Genomic DNA, 19,595 nt, shown 5'->3' on the forward strand with positions numbered 1-19,595 from the left:
TACAGTAAGAAAAAGCTACTCAGAGAAGCTTAGGAGCATCAAGACTTTACATGATCAGATACAAAATGCAAAATCAGAGTTTCGATGTTAACAAAATATGAATGTACAGAAATATGGCCAAGGAACAAAGAGGCTTTGAAAAGGATGGAAGATTTGGAAAAGGAGTAACTTAGAAACGAAGATACAACAACAGGCTGGAACTCTGACCAACGCAGAGGCTGCCTGGCCAAGCGGCAGAGCGGGCACGGGAAGCTGGGGGCCATGCAGCAGCCGCCCACCGCCCGCAGCTCCGGGGGGAGCCAGCCCTGTCTGGGGCCCGCGGGTGGGAGTCCCTTGGGAGGGGGGCCCGCGGCTCTCACCAGATGTCCAGGATGAGCAGAGTAGCCACAATGGCGTAGACCCCGTCACTGAAGGCCTCCACTCGCTCCTTGCTGAGCGGCTCGTGCAGGTCGAAGGTGAAGACCTCCACGCTGTGAGCCGGGGGCTCTCTGGGGCCTGTGGCGGGCCGGGGAGGGGTGGCCGAGCCCTCAGCACTTTGGGCCAGCGGGGGGCCCTGCAGGGACGCCCGGCCCATGCTCTGCGGGCCCTGGCGGCAGCCCCGAAGTACCCCGGGACAGTCCCACCAGGCACCTACCCACAAGCTGGGCCCTGCACCAGCCGGCGGCCTTGCTCACGTAGGGCAGGAAGATGACCGTGGCCATCAGCAGGTATGACTGTGCAGAGAGAGCACTTCAGGGGGTGCTGAGGCCCGGGGGAGCACAACTATGGCAGGGTCAGGGTGTGTGTGTGCGTGAACAGCAGGCTGAGCGGAACCTGAGCTAGGTGGGCAGGCCCCCGACCCGAGCGTCAGCACTGATGGAGACAAGCCAGATGGAGGTGGGGACGGTGGGCCAGGGAAGTGATCGTGCTGGGAACTGGAAGGTGGGCCCAGGACAGCATCCTGGATCCGGGGGTTGGGGGGTGCAGTGAGCACGCCTGGGAGGATGGCCAAGGGCTCACGGTGACCGTGGTGGGGACTGGAAGGTGGGCCCAGGACAGAATCCCAGATTGGTGGGGGAGGTGGGGCGGTGAGCACGCCTGGGAGGATGGCCAAGGGCTCCTGGGGAGCTGTGGAGGCGCTGGGCAGGGGGCTCTCCCAGGTGACGGGCAGGCGCCTCAGGCAAGCCGGTGAGGGGTTGAGAGGCCAGACCCCGGCTGCGGGAAGGTGGGACATGGGGGAGGGGCTACCTGGGTCCCAGCCCCAAGAAGACCCTCCCTGCTTTGTGGCAGCCCAGTGCCCTCCTCCCCACTGCCACCACTCAAGGGTCCAGTCCCCTCCCTGCCCAGGATCCTCACGGCACTCACAGCGCCCACCCAGGGGCCTCGGCTCGGCCTGCTCCTTGCCCAGGCTGCTCACTCCACACCAGCCAGGCCCTCTGTCCTCCACGCAACAACCTCCGCGGCCTGAGCCCGGCCAGAGCCGGGGGCTGACCCACCCACAGCGCAGGCGCTGCAAACCCCAGGCCTGCCCTCTGTGCTTCACCCCTGCTGGCCTGCCCTGTCGTCGGGGAGCGCCCACCTGAAGGCCACGGTCAGGGTCACTGCGCCTGGTCCCGAAGGTCCCCAAGGGCCCTGACCAGCAGGAGTGGGGTCCACCGGGAGGTGCAGCCCCCACAGGGTGAGAGGACACGTCATCTCCCCCGCCCCACCCATGGCCTGAGCTGGGGGACCCTGGACCCCGGACCCCAGCCCCAGCCCCCAGCTCCATCCTGCAGGGAGTGGGCCTGCAGCCCTTGCCGTTCTGTTTATTTTAAATTTGGAACTCTCCTGAAACATTTACTAGACGTTTAAAATGCGCTCCTTCACACTGCTTGCGGTGCTTTGGGTTTCAGGGTTCACTCTGCTTCACCGGCGCGCAGGTAAAGGCAGGAGCTGCCGAGTCGCCGCTGGTGGGGCTTATCTTCCCGCCCATGTGAGCAAAGCGTCTCCAGCTGCAGCTCAGCCAGGACAGAATCAGGCGCAGCCCCGCCTGCGGCTGCCGTCTCCCAGCACTCTGAGGGGCAAGCCCACCGTGCCTGCCGCTCCCTTTCCTCCACTCTGTCCTTCCTGGCTCGGGAAGGTCTTTCCCTACTTCCTGTCTCAGTGGGTCACGGCCCCACACACATGCAGAGGGTCACGCATCCCGGGCCCGCTGGTTTGCACTGTGGTGGCTCTGGGCAGGCGCTGGACTCACCGCGGGGTAGAAGAAGAGGGAGAAGCCAGCGGCGGCCAGGCAGAGCGCGGGGCCCCGCACGACAATGCCCAGGATGTGCTGCCGGTAGAGGCCGCGGTGGGCAGAGTGCTCGATCTGGGGGCTCAGGAGGTGCGGGAAGTGGAAGGCGTAGAGCACGATCAGCGCCTGCGGGAGACGCTGCAGGCTGCAGGGGGCCTCACGCGGGCGCCACGAGTGCTGGGGTGAGGGGGCGGGACCCTCGCGCCGCTCGGGGCGGGGGGCATGGGGCCTCAGCCCCCTCTCATTCTCTGTCCACATCAGGATGCGGGCCCGGGCCCCAAGCGGGTGCCCGGGGCAGGCGCGCCCTTGCAGGCACGGTCTGCAGAGGCTCCTCAGCGGGGCCCAAGCCCACACCGCAGCTGTGCCCTGAGACACAGGAAGGCGCGGCACCCTACCTGCACGGCCCCGATGGCGGTCACACACACGCAGAACAGGAAGATGCCCAGAGGCACCTCAGGGAAGGCCACCATCAAGGAAAACTGTAGCCAGAAAACCCACAACGTCAGGGCCCCCGCGAGTCCGCTGGGCCAAGCCCGGGCCGCTGCGGAGCCGTCCGGGGAGGGAGCATCTCTGCCACGGGAGCCCTTGGGCCGAAGCGTGAAGCCTTTAAACCCTCAGAGCACGGCCCTCCCTCCGAATCCAGGAGCTGCTGGGCGAGCAGAGGGTGGGTCACTGGCGGGGATGCGCCCAGCTCGGCCAGGAGGCTGGGGTCTCCGGGGGCCGGGCAGGCATCTCCCCACCCCCAGCCCCACCCGCGCCCCGTGACAGGAACCGGCAGGCTCCTGGAGACCTCTGCAACCACGTGGTCCAGGCCGGCTGCTGACGGGTCTGAGAGCTTTGAGGAGGGCGTGCTCTGGGGCCAGTGGAGGGCGGGTGCGCCTGGGGTGCGCCTGGGGCCGGAAGCCCCGGGGGCTCACTGTGAGCGGCAGGGAGGTGACGGTCATCATGCAGGCCTGGGGGGAGGGGGCGCGGCTGAGGGCGGCTGGGGGGCCAGCCCTGCACACCCGGGCCGAGCCGCCAGCCCTGGCTCCTGGCGGTGGAGCTCCAGCCCAGGAACCGAAGGAGAGACTCACCAGGTTGAGCAGGGCCAGCGTGTCGTCTATTTTCCCAACAATTTGGAACAACCTGAACAATTCAAGGAAAAGAACAGAAGTCACTGTGAATAAATGTGGCTCTGACGGCATGAGATACAGACTCTCACGACGGCTTCACACTGAGGTGGGGAGGTGTGGGCGGAAGACTCCCAGGCAGGGAGTGGGCAGAGTGCCCAGGCCGCAGCCTGTCTCAGCCTCCACGGTCTCCCCGCTCGGAGCCCCGAGGACGCGGCCTGCTCCCCCCAGGGAGGTCTCTGCCAGGGCCAGGGCCGAGGGCGCCTGAGGGCCTGGGTGCTTCTCTCAGTCAGTGGCCTAGGCCGCAGCCCCTGCAGCAGAGTGGGGGCGCTGCTGAACCCCCAGACAGGCCGCTGCTGGGCTGACCGGCGCCGGCCATGCCTGCGGCCTGTGCAGCTTCCTGCAGGACGGCTGGACAGCCCCCGGGCCGCCTCACTTTCTGTGAACAAGCAGGCAGGAGGGATCCCTCGAAGCCTCAAAAGGGGGTCACCTGTGCCCACCAGAGACGCCCACTCTGCTGGAGACACGTGTGCGCGGGACGGCGTTGTGAGACACTCGCAACCTTGCAGGCTCCTTGCCTTCCTGCACCCCCAGCACCCCGGCGGGGGCTTCTCCAGCCCGGGGGCCTCCTGGCCGCCCTGCCCATGGGGGCTCGCCACCACAGCTCCGGGCCCCGGTTCCCATGGGGTCTGGGGGCCTCCTGGACCCCCCGCCTGTGGGGCTTGTCACCACAGCTCTGGGATCCTGCTCCCCTGGGGTCTGGGGGCCTCCTGGACCCCCCACCTGAGGGTCTCATCACCAGAGCTCCGGGCCCCGGTTCCCCTGGGGTCCTGAGGATGCTTTTCCTCAGTGCCGTGCCCAGCACCCCGTCATCGTCCAGGCCTGGGGCGTGCTGCTGTGGCCATGTGCCTGTGAAAGCATCGGTGTGGGAGAGGCCTCCGGGGGGAGCCGGGAGGGGCGGCCGTCCACCCAAGCACACCCACCGCCAGCCTGACCTTGGGCCAGGCAAAGCCATGCCCGCTGGGTGCACACCCTGCTGGCTGCCTCCCAAGCACAGGCCCCGGCCTGCTGTACCTTGTGTGGGCCGCCCAGGCCACAGTCACGATGAGGAAGGTCATCAGGTACACAGCAATCCTGGTGGCGAGGAGCCTCTGGACACTCTTGTCAAACTCCTGCAACGGAAGTGGCTCCCACTGACCCCGTTCACCTGGGACAGGGCCCAGTCCCAGGACACACCCGGGCCTAGCTTCGTCCAAGCTGGCCCTGGGGCCCCTCCTGACATGCAGCCCCCTGGAATGTCTGCTCTGGAGGCAGAAAGGCCTCAGGCCTCTCCCAGGACCTCGGCAGGGTGGCCACGGGCCTGGCAGCCACAGAGAGACATGGCATTGCCAGGTGAGTGGTCCTGAGGCTGCGTGAGGCCGGGCGCGAGGCTGTGTGACTGCAGGCCGGGCAGCACGGGCGAGGGCTCATACGTCACCGTCATCGGGAACTCCAGATGCAAACCAACACCTCGCCCTGTCTGCGGGTCCTCTGAGCCCACGTGAGCAGCCCCGGTTTCTGGATCCCTGGGGCCTGTGGTCTCAATGAGCCTTGGCGCCGGCTGCCAGCCACAGGGCGCCCGCCCCAGCCCACGGTACCCGCCCTGAAGGAGTGTCCCAGCCACAGTCTGGCTCAGAGCCCTTCCGGGCCGGTCGGCACGCAGACTGGGGACTTCTCCACGGCGGTCAGCGGCGAGGCGCTCCAGGCCCATGGGTCCCCGTCACCTTCAGCATCTCCCGCAAACACCTGCCTCCCTGTCCTGAAAGCGGAGGCACTGGAGTCCCCGGAAGGTTCTGGAGCGGCAGGAGCGCCCACGCCCCGAGGCACGTGGCTTTCCTGAGCGCAGCCCGTGGGTCCCCTGTGGGGAGGCGGCTCCCTGGAGCAGAGAAGGCCACACGGCCCTTTGCCAAGGTCATCAGGCTCGACCCGCATCTCGGTCTCGTTCAAACCCCGTGAGAAGCAACGACACCACCTCCCTGAGAAGATTCCCAGCAGCGTCCAGGCTGGAGCGAGACCGCAGCTGCACGCTGGCCCTGCCCAGACCCGCGCCAGGGTGGCCACGTGGGGCTGAGTGTGGGCTGGGCACGCACACGCCCAGGGACTCGTCCCCTCCTGGGAAGGGCCGGCCTCGGAGGGGCTGGCCGTGTCGCTGCCTCACTTACCCGGTGGAGATGCTCCAGGCTGCCTAGCAATGGGAACGTGGCCTTACCTGCTTCTCTCTCTTCCCTGCTCACACGCCAGCCCCTCCGCTCCCCAGCACCTGCTTGGTAGGCCGCCCCAGGGGCCACGGCACAGAGCGGGGGAGCGTGCATGCCAGCCGCCAGGCGCCCCTGCCCTTCTCAGGTCTCCTCAGGGCTCAGCCCGAGGGCACCACCTTCATTCACAAGCCAGGACGGGGCTGGCAGGTTCTGGGGGAGAGGTGGCGGACAACCTGGCCCCAGCCCCCCAGCCAGGTGCCCCCAGCTGGGAGCCCGGCCTTGAGCCCATGGGCTGAGCCTCCCGGGCCCCCGCCTGCATGCATACACTGCAGATGGTTCCCAAGTACCTGCTCCGGGGAGATCTCTGTGTGGATCACGGGCAGGATCTGCAACAGACACAGCGTGGACCCAGGGACGCTCCCTGGGCACTGACCACTCCCTGGGTCGGGCCGGCCCGGCTGCCCCTCCCGCCCCTCAGCGGCCCGGGGCCCCCACGGACCATCACGGTGGCGATGATGGACAGCAGCGCGTCGCTGAAGCTGAGCATGCGATGCGAGTGCTGGGTCCCGTCGGCCGCGTCCTCGTCTGGCGAGCCCACGGGGGCGTCTGCCTGGCCCTCGAGGGTCGGCTCCGGGGTCTGGGGCCCGGACATGGCGGGGCCTGAAAGAAGCACGGGTCTGAGCCGGCGCCATGTTCCTGGGGCGGGTGCCTCAGACGGGTCCGCTGAGTCTCCTTCACAGGAAACTGCCAAACCACTGACGGGGCTTGCACGCCCACCGCAGTGAGCGAGCCGCAGCTGCTCCCCTCAGGGTCTGGAGGCTCCTTACTAACGTGGCGCCTTTTCAGTCTTAGCTGTGCTGACAGACGCGCCTGCCACTGGGGTCCAGCCTGTGCTCCACGGTGGCCAGCTGGGTGCTCTCCTGTGCCTACTTTTCACCTGCGCGCCTTTTGTGGCAAAGTGCCTGCTAGAATCTTCAGTTCACTTGTTTGGGGGGTTATTTGTACTTGTGTTGAATTTTGACAATTCTTCCCACACTGTGGTTAGAAGTCCGTTGTTAGACGTGTGATCTGCAGGCATTTTCTCCAAATCTGTGACTTGCTTCTCCTTCTCTCACCAATCTCCAGGAGGATGTAGGTTCCTTTTTTGAAATATTTATTTATCCGACTGCCTCGGGTCTTCATTGCATCATCCAAAACCAGGGACTGAGCCTGGGTCGCCTGCACTGCAAGGGGGGCTCCCACACATCAGGGGAGCACGTGCACTCTAAATTTCGTTGAACCCTAACTGACCGCTTCCTCTTTTGTGGATTATTCTTTTGGTGTCATATCTAATAATGCTTTGCTGAACCCAAGATCACAAAGATTTTGTGTTTTCTTCTAGAAGTTTTAAAGTTTGAGGTCTCACTTTTGGCCTATGATCAATTTTGAGTTTTTATATAACATGCAAGGTACGGTCACATTCCCCTTTCCTGCAGACGGATGTCTCATTATGCCAACACTTCATGTTTGAAAGACTGTCCCTGCTCCACTGAACTGCCTGTGCGGGCACCTAGGGCAAACACTGACAGACAGATCCGTGGGGTGTCTCTGGGAGCCCCCGTCCTGCCGAGGATGAGGCGCCTGTCCTTTGCGGCACCACACTGCCTTCGTGCCAGCCTCACGTCGGTCCTGGTGTCCGCTCAAGTCCTCCAGCTTTGTTCTTTTCCAGACCGTTTGGATGGTTCTCGCTCTTTGCCTCTCCCTCATGGTCTCCTGCTTGTCGGGGCCCCATTTCTCATTCCTACAGGCAGGAAAATGGGCTACAGCGGCCCTCACTGCCTGGCCCACAACTGGAGCTGGCCTGGCGTCAAAGCCAGAGGAGGAGGAGGACTGGAAAACACTGAAGCCTCAGACGGGCGTCACTCTTCAAGTTCCAACCCCCTTTTCAGCCTGTTGCCTTTTGTGCACGTTTTCTTCTACTATTTTGTCCAGAGCTTTCACCTGTAATCAGCGGGAGGGGCCGGCACGAACCGAACCCTTTCACTTCACAAAAGGGAGGCAGATGGAGCGGGGAAGGTGGGAGGGAGGCGTCTGCCAAACAGGGCGGGAGGCAGTGCGCTCCCTTAGGGCCTCTCTGGGGACAGACGCCCGTTGCATGGCTTCCTGAACTTTTTGCATGTTTAAGTTGTTTTCAATTAAGTTTTATTCAAAAAATCAGTACAGATCAAATATAGACACAAATTCTCAACAAAATGTTAACAAATGCAATTCTGTAACATATAGAAAGAATTATATATCATGCCAAGTGGGATTCATTCCAGGCATGTAAGGTTGGTTTAAAATTAAAAAATCAATTACTGTAACACACCATATCAATAGAAAAAAGACAAAACCATTATCTTAACAAATGCAGAAAAAGCATTTGACAAAGCACAAGCTGGAATCAAGATTGCCGGGAGAAATATCAATCACCTCAGATATGCAGATGAGACCACCCTTATGGCAGAAAGTGAAGAGGAACTAAAAAGCCTCTTGATGAAAGTGAAAGAGGAGAGTGAAAAAGTTGGCTTAAAGCTGAACATTCAGAAAACGAAGATCATGGCATCTGGTCCCATCACTTCATGGGAAATAGATAGGGAAACAGTGGAAACAGTGTCAGACTTTATTTTTTGGGCTCCAAAATCACTGCAGATGGTGACTGCAGCCATGAAATTAAAAGACGCTTACTCCTTGGAAGAAAAGTTATGACCAACCTAGATAGCATATTCAAAAGCAGAGACATTACTTTGCCAACAAAGGTCCGTCTAGTCAAGGCTATGGTTTTTCCTGTGGTCATGTATGGATGTGAGAGTTGGACTGTGAAGAAAGCTGAGCACCAAAGAATTGATGCTTTTGAACTGTGGTGTTGGAGAAGACTCTTGAGAGTTTCTTGGACTGGAAGGAGATCTAACCAGTCCATCCTAAAGGAGATCAGCCCTGGGATTTCTTTGGAAGGAATGATGCTAAAGCTGAAACTCCAGTACTTTGGCCACCTCATGCCAAGAGTTGACTCACTGGAAAAGACTCTGATGCTGGGAGGGATTGGGGGCAGAAGGGGACGACAGAGGATGAGATGGCTGGATGGCATCACGGACTCCATGGACGTGAGTCTGAGTGAACTCCGGGAGATGGTGATGGACAGGGAGGCCTGGCGTGCTGCGATTCATGGGGTCGCAGAGAGTCGGACACGACTGAGCGACTGAACTGAACTGAACTGAACGCTTCTTCATGATAAAAACTATTTGACAAAACAGGAATGTAAGGAAACTTCATCAACTGATAAAGGACAAACATTACACTCAGTGGTGAAAACCCTGAGAAACGGTCCTGTCTCAGACCAGTGGCGAGACAAAGGCCTCTGCTGCCGATGTTGTGCGGGACTTCCAGACACGGCAGCTGAGCAAGGAGAACGAGCTAGAAGGCACACAGAAGCCGTCTCTCTCTGCAGACGATGTGATGCTGTAGAAAGAGAACCCTAAGGAACCCACACAAGGAAGCTGTTGGAGTAAATGAGTCCAGCAAGGCTGCAGGAAACAAGAGCAACGCATAGAACAGCTGCGTCCCTACTCACTGGCAATGACCAACCCTACAGTCCACTTCAGAAAGCAATTACATTCATAATAGTGAAAAATACTCAGGAATAAATGTCTAAAAATGAATATAAAACATGGTTGAGATTAAAGAAGGCCCCAATAAATGGAAGACATCCTCTGTCCATGGATTAGAGAGCTTAATATTGTTAAGATGGCAACACTTCCCAAATTCACCTACAGATTCAATGCAATCCCTCTCAAAATTCCATCTGCCTTCTACGTACAAATTTACAGTTCAGTACAGTCGTTCAGTCGTGTCCGACTTTGCAACCCCATGAATCGCAGCACGCCAGGCCTCCCTGTCCATTACCATCTCCCAGAGTTCACCCAAACTCATGTCCATTGAGTCGGTGATGCCATCCAGCCATCTCATCCTCTGTCGTCCCCTTCTCCTCCTGCCCCCAACCCCTCCCAGCATCAGGGTCTTTTCCAATGAGTCAGCTCTTTGCATCAGGTGGCCAAAGTACTGGAGTTTCAGCTTTAGCATCAGTCCTTACAAAGAACACCAAGGACTGATCTCCTTTAGAATGGACTGGTTGGATCTCCCTACAGTCCAAGGGACTCTCAAGAGTCTTCTCCAACATCACAGTTCAAAAGCATCAATTCTTTGGTGCTCAGCTTTCTTCACAGTCCAACTCTCACAACCAAGCATGACCAGTGGAAAAACCATAGCCTTGACTAGACGGACCTTTGTTGGCAAAGTAATGTCTCTGCTTTTGAATATGCTATCTAGGTTGGTCATAACTTTCCTTCCAAGGAGCAAGCGTCTTTTAATTTTATGGCTGCAGTCACCATCTGCAGTGATTTTGGAGCCCCCAAAAATAAAGTCTGACACTGTTTCCACTGTTTCCCCATCTATTTCCCATGAAGTGATGGGACCAGATGCCATGATCTTCGTTTTCTGAATGTTCAGCTTTAGGCCAACGTTTTCACTCTCCTCTTTCACTTTCATCAAGAGGTTTTTTAGCTCCTCTTCACTTTCTGCCATAAGGGTGGTGTCATCTGCATATCTGAGGTGATTGATATTTCTCCCGGCAATCTTGATTCCAGCTTGTTTCTTCCAGTCCAGCGTTTCTCATGATATACTCTTCACAGATGTTAAATAAGCAGGTGACAATATACAGCCTTAACATACTCCTTTTCCTATTTGGAACCAGTCTGTTGTTCCACGTCCAGTTCTAACTGTTGCTTCCTGACCTGCATGTAGGTTTCTCAAGAGGCAGGTCAGGTGCTCTGGTATTCCCATCTCTCTCAGAATTTTCCAGTTTATTGTGATCCACACAGTCAAAGCCTTTGGCATAGTCAATAAAGCAGAAATAGATGTTTTTCTGGAACTCTCTTGCTTTTTCAATGATCCAGTGGATGTTGGCAATTTGATCTGTGGTTCCTCTGCCTTTTCTAAAACCAGCTTGAACACCAGGAAGTTCACGGTTCACGTATTGCTGAAGCCTGTATTGGAGAATTTTGAGCATTATTTTACTAGCGTGTGAGATGAGTGCAATTGTGCGGTAGTTTGAGCATTCTTTGGCATTGCCTTTCTTTGGGACTGGAATGAACACTGACCTTTTCCAGTCCTGTGGCCACTGCTGAGTTTTCCAAATTTGCTGGCATATTGAGTGCATCACTTTCACAGCATCATCTTCCAGGATTTGAAATAGCTCAGCTGGGATTCCATCACCTCCACTAGCTTTGTTTGTAGTGATGCTGACTAGAAATTTACAAGCTGACTCTAAAATTCATAGGGAAATGTAAGGAATCTTTGGGTATGTAAGGAGCAGCGAAAACAATCTTGAGAAGAACACCACTGAGGACTCACACTTCTCAATTTCAGAACTCAGTGCGAAGCTATGGTAACCAAGTCAGTGTAGCGCCGGCATAAAGACAGAGACACAGACGGATGCACGAGAAGTCAAGAGTTCAGAGGTCAACCATTATGTTCACACTCCACTGACTTGCAGTAAGTGTGCCAAGACCATCCAGTGGGGGAAGAACAGTCTTTTAAACAAATATCGCTGAGACAACTGGATATCCACACACAAAAGAATGAATTTGGGTATTACCTCACGCCACATACAAAGGTTAACTAAAAGTGGATCGAATAGGCCTAAATGTAAGAGCTAAGACACCGGAGAAAATCTGCATGGCCTCACATTCTGCAAAGAAGGCGGCAGTGTAGCACCAAAAGCACAAGCAACAACAAAAATAAATGGAAGTTCATCAGAATTGTGGCTTCGGTGTTTAAAGGCCACTATTAAGAAAAAGACAACCCACAGAACGGGAGAAAATATTTGCATATTATGTATCTGGTAAGAGTCTAGCATCCAAAATACAAATAGAACTCTTAACACTTGGCAGTAGAAAGACAGCCCAATTCAAAAAACAGGCAAAGGACGTGAAAAGCCACCTCTCCAAAGAAGATATTCCACTGGCCAATAAACACATCGAAAGATGCTCAGCATCATTTGGTTGTATTGGGAAAAGCAAATCAAAACCACAAGACATTCACCCGCAGGATGGCTACCGCACAGATGAATGAAGGACAGCAGCGACTTTGAGTGAGAACTTGGAGAAAACAGAACCTTAGTGCACTGCTGGAGTGAAGTGAAGTCGCTCAGCTGTGCCCGACTCTTTGCGACCCCACAGACTGCAGCCTGCCAGGCTCCTCTGTCCATGGGATTTTCCAGGCAAGAGGACTGGAGTGGATGGCCATTTCCTTCTCCAGGGAATCTTCCCAACCCAGGGCTCGAACCTGGATCTTCCGCATTGTAGACAGAGGCTTTACCTTCTGAGCCACCGGGAATATAAACAGTAGGGCTGCTGCGGAAAACTGCACAGAGGTCTCTCAAAGTTTTAAACAGAGAATTAGTGTTGTTGCTGTTCGTTCACCAGGTCGCGTCTGACTCTGCACCCTTGTGGGCTACAGCACGCCAGGCCCCCGTTCCTCACTAGTCCCCTGAGCCTGTTCAAGCTCACGCCCACTGAGTCAGTGATGCCATCCAACCGTCTCCTCCTCTGTCGCCCCTGCCTCTTCTTGCCCTCAGTCTTTCCCAACATCAGGGTCTTTTCCAGTGAACTGGTTCTTTGCATCAGGTGGCCAGAGTATTGGAGCTTCAGCTTCAGTCCTTCCAATGAACATTTAGGGCTGAATTCCTTTAGGATTGACTGGTTGGATCTCCTTGCTGTCCAAGGAACTCTCAAGAGTCTTCACCAGCACCACAGTTCGAAAGCATCAATTTTTCAGCACTCGGCCTTCATGTCCAACTCTCACATCCATACACGACTACTGGAAAAACCATAGCTTTGACTATATGGACCTTTGTTGGTAAAGTGATGTCTCTGCTTTTTTTTTTTTTTTAATACTTACAATGTCTATTTACTATCATGCCAGGCTCCTCTGTCCCTGGGGTTTCTCAGACAGGAATACTGGAGCGAGTTGTCTGCTTTTTAATATGCCATCTACATCTGCCATGGCAGGTGGCTCAGACAGCGAAGCATCTGCCTGTAGTGCAGGAGACCCAGGTCCGATCCCTGCGTCGGGAAGATCCTCTGGAGGAGGCAATGGCGCCCCACTCTAGTACTCTTGCCTGGAAAATCCCATGGACAGAGGAGCGTGGTAGGCTACAGCCCACGGGGTCACGAAGAGTCAGACACGACTGAGCGACTTCACTTTCCTTCCCTTTCTTCCAAGGAGCGAACAACTTTTGCTTTTGTGGCTGCAGTCACCATCTGCAATGATGTTGGAGCCCAAGAAAATAAAACCTGTCCCTGTTTCCACTTTTCCGCCCTCTATCTGCCATGAAGCGATGGGACTAGATGTCAGGAGAACTAATATAGGATGCCATAATTCCACTTCCTCAGACTGGGAGGTGCACCTGAAGTGAGCCAGGACTAAGTCACGAAGAGCACCTCAGCTCCTCCGTGAGTGCTGACATCACTGTGAAGGTTGGGCAGGGCTTGCGTGCTTTTCTGTGTATACATTATGTTCCGTATACAAGTGCATTATCAGATATCTTCTCCCAGCGTGGGCTGTCCTTTCATTCTCTCTCTCATACACGTGTGTGTGTGTGTGTGTACATGTACAGATACGTACATATTTAGAGCTTCCCAGGCGGCTCAGTGGTGAAGGATCCATCTGCGAGTGCAGGAGACACCAGAGATTCAGCTTCTGTCCCTGCGTGAGGAAGATCCCCCGGAGAAGGAGATGGCAGCCTACTGCAGTATTCCCGCCTGGGAAATCCACGGACAGAGGAGCCTGGCGGGCTGCAGCCACAGGGTCAGAGTCGGACACAGCGGAGCACGGACGCACATACGTACTCAGGCCGACCGCCTGCTTTGCAGAGCAGTTCTGAGTCTGCAGAATAGCTGAAGGGAGCGTGCAGAGAGTTCTCAGTCACCAGCCCCTCCCTCCTCTGCTGTCACCAACCCTGACATTAGCGTGGCCCAGACGATGGGCAACGTGGACACATCACTGCATGGTAGCTTTAAGGGTGTCGGCACATGCATGCCTGTGTTCACTGCCTCAGTGTCACACGAAAGGGCTTCACAGTCCTCAGCGCCCCCTGTGCTGCCTCTGTCCGTCCCTCCCCACCCGAAACCCTGGCAGCCGCCGGTGCTCTCGTGGGTCTCCGGGCTTGCCTTTCCCAGAACGTCGTGGAGCTGAAATCCAGCAGTACGTGGCGCTTCAGAGTGGCGCCCTTCCCCTGGTGCCGTGCTTCTGAGGGACTCTGTGTCTCTTCTGTGGCTCCTGGCTCTCTTTTCATCCCTGTGTAACTGCTTTACCCGCGCGCCAGTGCGGCCACTCACCCGCCAAAGCACGTGCGCGGTCGCGTCCCCAGGTTTGCTGACGCCCTGTTTATCTGCTCCTGCTCTTCACTCTTGTTGCTTATCTACTTTTTCATGGCTTGTTCTTTGGTGTCATATTAGAAACTCTCATGAGTGGCTTTCTAGAAGTTTTATGTTTTTTTTTTTTTTCTTGTATATGATGCAAGGTATGGATTAAGTCTTTTTTTAAACATATGGATATCCAATTTTTCCAGCATCATTTGTTGAAAAGACTATCCTTTCTCCAATTACCTTTATTCAAAATCAACTGACCATACTTATACTTGTGGGCCCACTGATCACTTAGGTATCTTTACAGCAACACCACACTATTTAGATTACTGTACTTTTATAAGAGGAGGAGGCAATGGCACCCCACTCCAGCACTCTTACCTGGAAAATCCCATGGACGGAGCCTGGCGGGCTGCAGTCCATGGGGTCGCTGAGGGTCGGATACGACTGAGCGACTTCACTTTCACGCATTGGAGGAGGCGATGGCAGCCCACTCCAGTGCTCTTGCCTGGAGAATCCCATGGACGGAGCCTGGTAGGCTGCAGTCCATGGGGTTGCAAAGAGTCGGACATGACTGAGTGACTTCACTTTCACTTTTCACTTTCATTCATTGGAGAAGGAAATGGCAGCCCACTCCAGTGCTCTTGCCTGGAGAATCCCAGGGACAGGGAGCCTGGTGGGCTGCTGTCTACAGGGTCGCGCAGGGTTGGACGCGGCTGGAGAGACAGCGGCACTTCCATAAGGACTGAAGCTACACGGCGTGAGCCGTGAAGTCTGTCCTCGTCTGAACTCGCTGTGGCTGCTCTAGCTCCCCTGCTGCTCCAAACGGACTTTAAAACCGTGTGTCAATTAGAAACGCGTGATGGGGTTTCCACTGGGACGACACTGAATGTGTAGACTGATTTGATGTCCTAACAATACTGTATTTTCTAAACTAATGAATACTGTGTAACTTTCCACTTATTAAGGGTCTTCAGAGCAAAGTTGCCTAGTTTTCAGTTATAAATCTTGCATATCTATTACAGATTATCTTCAAAATTTAGTATCTGTTGACACTATTGTAAACCATGTTTTTTCTAATTTCAACTTTCAATAGTTGTTGCTATTTGGAAATAGAACTTTTAAAATTTGTTTATTAACCTTATATTCTAGAACTCTGCTAAAACCATTAGTTCTAGTAGCTCTTTTTGTAGTTTCCACAGATTTTTTCTCACCTAGAGCAGTGATTCTCAACTGAGGGCAATTTCCCCTTTAAGGGACATTTCCAATACCTGGAGATGCTTTTGGTTGTGACAAGTGGTATGTTACTGGTATCCAGGGGGCTGAGATAGAGGTGCTGCCAAAGGCCCTATGGTTCACTGGAAACATCACTCCTCCACCCTGGTAAGGAGCTATCTGGACCACAATCTCCATGGCCAAGGTGAGGAAAGTCTGGCGTGGACGATCACGTCATCTTCAAATAAGCTGTCTTGCTTGTTCCTTCCTGACCTGGAGGCTGTAATCTCTTGCCTCGTCACACCGGCTAGAACTCCTAGTATAATGCTGAATGCTTGTTCCTGATCTTGAAGGGAAAGAAATTCAGTCTTTCATCATTCCGTTTTGTCAGCTATAGGCATTTCATAGATGTCCTTATCATGCTGAAAAACCTTCATTTTATTCCTAGCTTGTCGACAGTATTTTTCTTTTTAATCAGGAATGGATGCTGAATTTTGTCAAATGCTTTTTCTTTAAAAAATTTGTTTTGGCCACACGGCATGTGGGATTGAACCTGCACCCCTGCAGTGACAGCGTGGAGCCGTGACCGTGGCATCGCAGGCAAGTGCCGTCAGATGCTTTTCCCACGTCTTGTGTTAGTGGCTTAGTCGTGTCCGGCTCTTCAAACCCCGTGGACTGTAGCCCGCCAGGCTCCTCTGTCCATGGAATTATCCGGGCAAGAATGCTGGAGTGGGTTGCCATTTCCTTCTCCAGGGGAATCTTCCTGACCCAGGGATCAAACCAGGGTCTCCTGCACTGCAGAGATTCCTTACCATCATCGCTAGAAAGAAGTCCCTGCGTCTTGAGAGGACCCGCTTGGTTTCCTTTTTCACTGTAATGCCGTAAATCGCACTGACCCATCTCTGAACACTAAGCCAGCTTTACCCTCCTGCGATGAGCTCCACTTGGTCGACGCTGCATCACCCTCTTTATATAGCATTGCATTGTTTGCTAAAAAATGTTTTATGAGAATTTTTATTTCTGTTATGAGAATACTAGTCTGCGGTTCTCTTTTGTTGTGATGTCTGTGTCAGATTCTGGCATTAGAATAATGCTACCCTCACAGGATGAGCTGGCAAAACTTTCCTTCAGTTTAAAGAACCCCTGGAGGATTGGTAATATTCCTTCTTTAGGTTGGTGGAATCCCCAGGAAAGCCATCTAGGTATGGAGTTTTCTTTGAGGAAAAGGTTTTAACTATAAATTCAATGCTTTAATAGTTATAGGGATATACTGACTTTTCTATCTCTTCTGGAGTGAGTTTTCGCAGTGTCTTCCAAGGAATTTGTTCCCTTAGTGCAAGTGATTGAATTTATTGGCAGAGAGTTGCTCATGTTCTCTGACTACCCTTTTAGCAATGACATCATCACCTTCATTCATGATACTGTTAGTCTCTTTTTCCCCTTGTTCAACCTGGCAGAAATTACTCATTTTATTCATCATCTCAAAGAATCAGCTTTTGGTTTCATTGATTTTTCTCTATTGTCTTTTATTTATTTCTGCTCTGATACTTATCGTTTCCCTTTTTGTACTTAAAGAGTTTCATTCGCTCTTATTTTTCTAGTTTATTAAGATGAGTGATTTGAGACAACTTTTGAAATGCTGCATTTTCATTTTTTTCATTCAGTTTAAAATTTTAATTTCCCCTTTGATTTCTCCTTTAATCTATGGGTAATGTACAAGTCAATAGATTTTTAAATATTTGGATGATTTTCCAGATATATGCTATTAATTTCTAGCTTATTCCATGGTAGTTAGGGAACATATTTGCCCACAACATGAAACATCTGGGTAAATGTTGCTTACATAGTTGATAATGTGCGTCCTACAAAAGCTATTAGATCCAGTTGGTTGATGGTATCACTCAACTCTGCCACGTCCTTGGTCAATTTCTGGGTGTTTGTTCTGTCATTACATGAGAAAGTGGTACTGAGATTTCCAACTACAGCTGTGGGTTTGTCTGCCTCTCCTTGCAGAAGTATCAGTTTTTGCTTCGTGCATTTTGAAGTTTTATTATCAGAGACAGAACTGTATAGGATTGTTACATCTTCTGATGCATTTACCCATCCATCATTATCAAACCTTTCTGACTTCTGATTGGTCTTTGTTATGAAACCTACGAGAGGGACAGGGAAGTCGCTCAGTCATGTCCGACTCTTAGGGACCCCATGGACTGTGGCCTACCAGGCTCCTCCATCCATGGGATTTTCCAGGCAAGAGTGCTGGAGTGGGGGGACAGCCTTCGGCGTGCACATGTGAGGCGAGCCGCCTCAGAACGCAGGGCCACGAGTCCAGGAGGGATGTGGTCCAGAGACACAGAACTGGATTAAGATGGTGCTACTGCAGCTCCTCAAGCAGGATCAGTATCAATAGTGCCCCAGCAAAACGAAATACAAAGTCTGAATAAGCTCCCGGCCCCAAGGGAGTCACACTGTCTAGAAATCTGCGCCTGGCTGCAGCTCACACCAGCGTGAGCCGCAGCCGCTGAGCGCAAGCGCGCCCTGGGCAGCACCGCGCGCTCCTGTGTCGTTCACCGGGTCTCCCACAGAAGCTGCCTCAGGTCTTTCTCGCACTGCTTCGCTCTTGCCTCCCTTCTCAGTTTCAGTGGCTGCTTCCTCCCCTTAGTCACAGTAAGAAGGGACGTCATTAGAGAATCCCTCACTTTAATTCCAACAAACGTATGAAGTCACTACACCTTCCTCCATTTACGAGGAGAAGCGATTTCCCAAAGCAAATGCTTCCCTATGCTCTGGATGTCATCCCCTCCCACCTTCTTCGGGACCCCTGTGCACCTGCCCTGCCCCTGCTTGCCGGCTAGAGGCTGCCCCAGTCCCCACCATCACTCCAGCTTCGCTCTCCACACCAAGGCACTGAGTTACCTCCGCTTACCCTCTCTCCTTTCTACACTCCTCCCCTTAGGTTAAAGGGAGCTTTCCAATGAAACAATGTTATTCTTGGCAAGGTCACCAAAGATCTCATTGTTGCTAAGTTCAACATGCAACTTTCACTCTTTCCCCTACTTTTAAAGGGGTATGCTGCTGCTGCTGCTAAGTCGCTTCAGTCGTGTCTGACTCTGTGCGACCCCATAGATGGCAGCCCACCAGGCTCCCCTGTCCCTGGGATTCTCCAGGCAAGAACACTGGAGTGGGTTGCCATTTCCTTCTCCAATGCATGAAAGTGAAAAGTGAAAGGGAAGTCGCTCAGTCATGTCCGACTCTTAGGGACCCCATGGACTGTGGCCTACCAGGCTCCTCCATCCATGGGATTTTCCAGGCAAGAGTGCTGGAGAGGGGGGCCATTGTGTGCCACTTCTAATTACCCTCCCTGCCTTCCCCCCATCTCCCTGCGGCCCTGGGACCCAATGCTCTTAGTTTTATTCCTGCTTCCTTGGCTGTTCCTCCCCTCTGAGGACTGCGTCCTCTTTCTAACCACCGTGTCCCCCTCAGGGCTCTCTTCAACTGCCACCTATATGCTAGGGACACCCAAACACAGCCTGACTCCTTCCTGAGCCCCCAACCCTTGTATGCCACGTAGCAGATGAACACTGGCTGGAGAAGCCGTGCGACTTGTGTGGGCTTCGAGCTGTCTCACTAACTGTGTCCAGCAGACCCCGGCCAGCTGGCCGCGTAATGCCGCTGCGGAGCACGCTTTGTCACCTCGAAGGCGGGGGTGGGGTGGGAGTTCTCTGAGATGCTCCAGGGTCACTCAGGCGAACACTTATAAAGCCCTGTACAAACTAACCTGCTTTATTACAAGGATAACACACGCTAGCCTGTCTGGAGAGAGATTTCTGTGAAGCTCCGGGCGGGTGACGATGCTGTCTGGGGATCCGGCTCCAGGGCCCCGCGCCGGGACCGGGAAGCGGCCCAGGGGCCAGGCGAGCGGTGCTGTCTTACCTGCGGGGGCAGCTCTAGGTGGTGGGTGACACCCGGGAGTCTGGGTCCAGTGCCGCCAGATCTGACTTTTTTCTACAGAAGCTACCAATCTTGGTTTCTGAAATTGAGCTTTTCAGTTCTTTAGTGGGAACCAACTCAAAAAGATGGACATTGCTAGCGCCCTGGCGCTCCGCGCACACAGCCCGCTGCTCCCGCCGCGCAACCAGGCCCCGGGAGCGCCAGCTTCCGCGGAAACGGCCACGCGGGACGGTTGGGCGCCAGGCCGGGGGCGAGCCCTCCGAGGGTCGTCCGCCGCAGCCAGCAGGCGCGCGACCCGGAAGTCCGCCCGAGGCCCGCAGGCGCGCGACCCGGAAGTCCGCTGAGGCCGCGGCGCCGCGCACGCGCGGCCCCGGCGCGGCGGAAGTGC

The 19,595-nt window shown here is 54.6% G+C and overlaps 1 protein-coding gene across 4 annotated transcripts in view; it reads right to left on the bottom strand.

Moving 5' to 3' along the window:
* Window positions 1-19,595, bottom strand: part of TMEM175 (transmembrane protein 175) — a 21,817-nt gene extending 2,222 nt beyond the window's left edge. The window contains exons 1-10 of one of the 4 annotated variants that reach the window (XM_069594969.1): window positions 19,190-19,595; window positions 6,097-6,257; window positions 5,945-5,983; window positions 4,435-4,532; window positions 3,325-3,376; window positions 3,169-3,204; window positions 2,647-2,730; window positions 2,213-2,377; window positions 635-713; window positions 360-495 (exon numbers count right to left, since the gene is read on the bottom strand). In XM_069594969.1, coding sequence (XP_069451070.1) covers window positions 360-495; window positions 635-713; window positions 2,213-2,377; window positions 2,647-2,730; window positions 3,169-3,204; window positions 3,325-3,376; window positions 4,435-4,532; window positions 5,945-5,983; window positions 6,097-6,249 — 842 coding nt within the window. In that variant the 5' untranslated portion in view covers window positions 6,250-6,257; window positions 19,190-19,595. Of the gene's footprint in view, window positions 1-359; window positions 496-634; window positions 714-2,212; window positions 2,378-2,646; window positions 2,731-3,168; window positions 3,205-3,324; window positions 3,377-4,143; window positions 4,266-4,434; window positions 4,533-5,944; window positions 5,984-6,096; window positions 6,258-19,189 lie in introns of those variants that run through there. The other 3 variants (XM_069594970.1, XM_069594971.1, XM_069594972.1) reach the window with 3 other exon arrangements.

The sequence above is a fragment of the Ovis canadensis genome, chromosome 6, assembly GCF_042477335.2.
Source record: "Ovis canadensis isolate MfBH-ARS-UI-01 breed Bighorn chromosome 6, ARS-UI_OviCan_v2, whole genome shotgun sequence".
Lineage (NCBI taxonomy): Eukaryota > Metazoa > Chordata > Mammalia > Artiodactyla > Bovidae > Ovis > Ovis canadensis.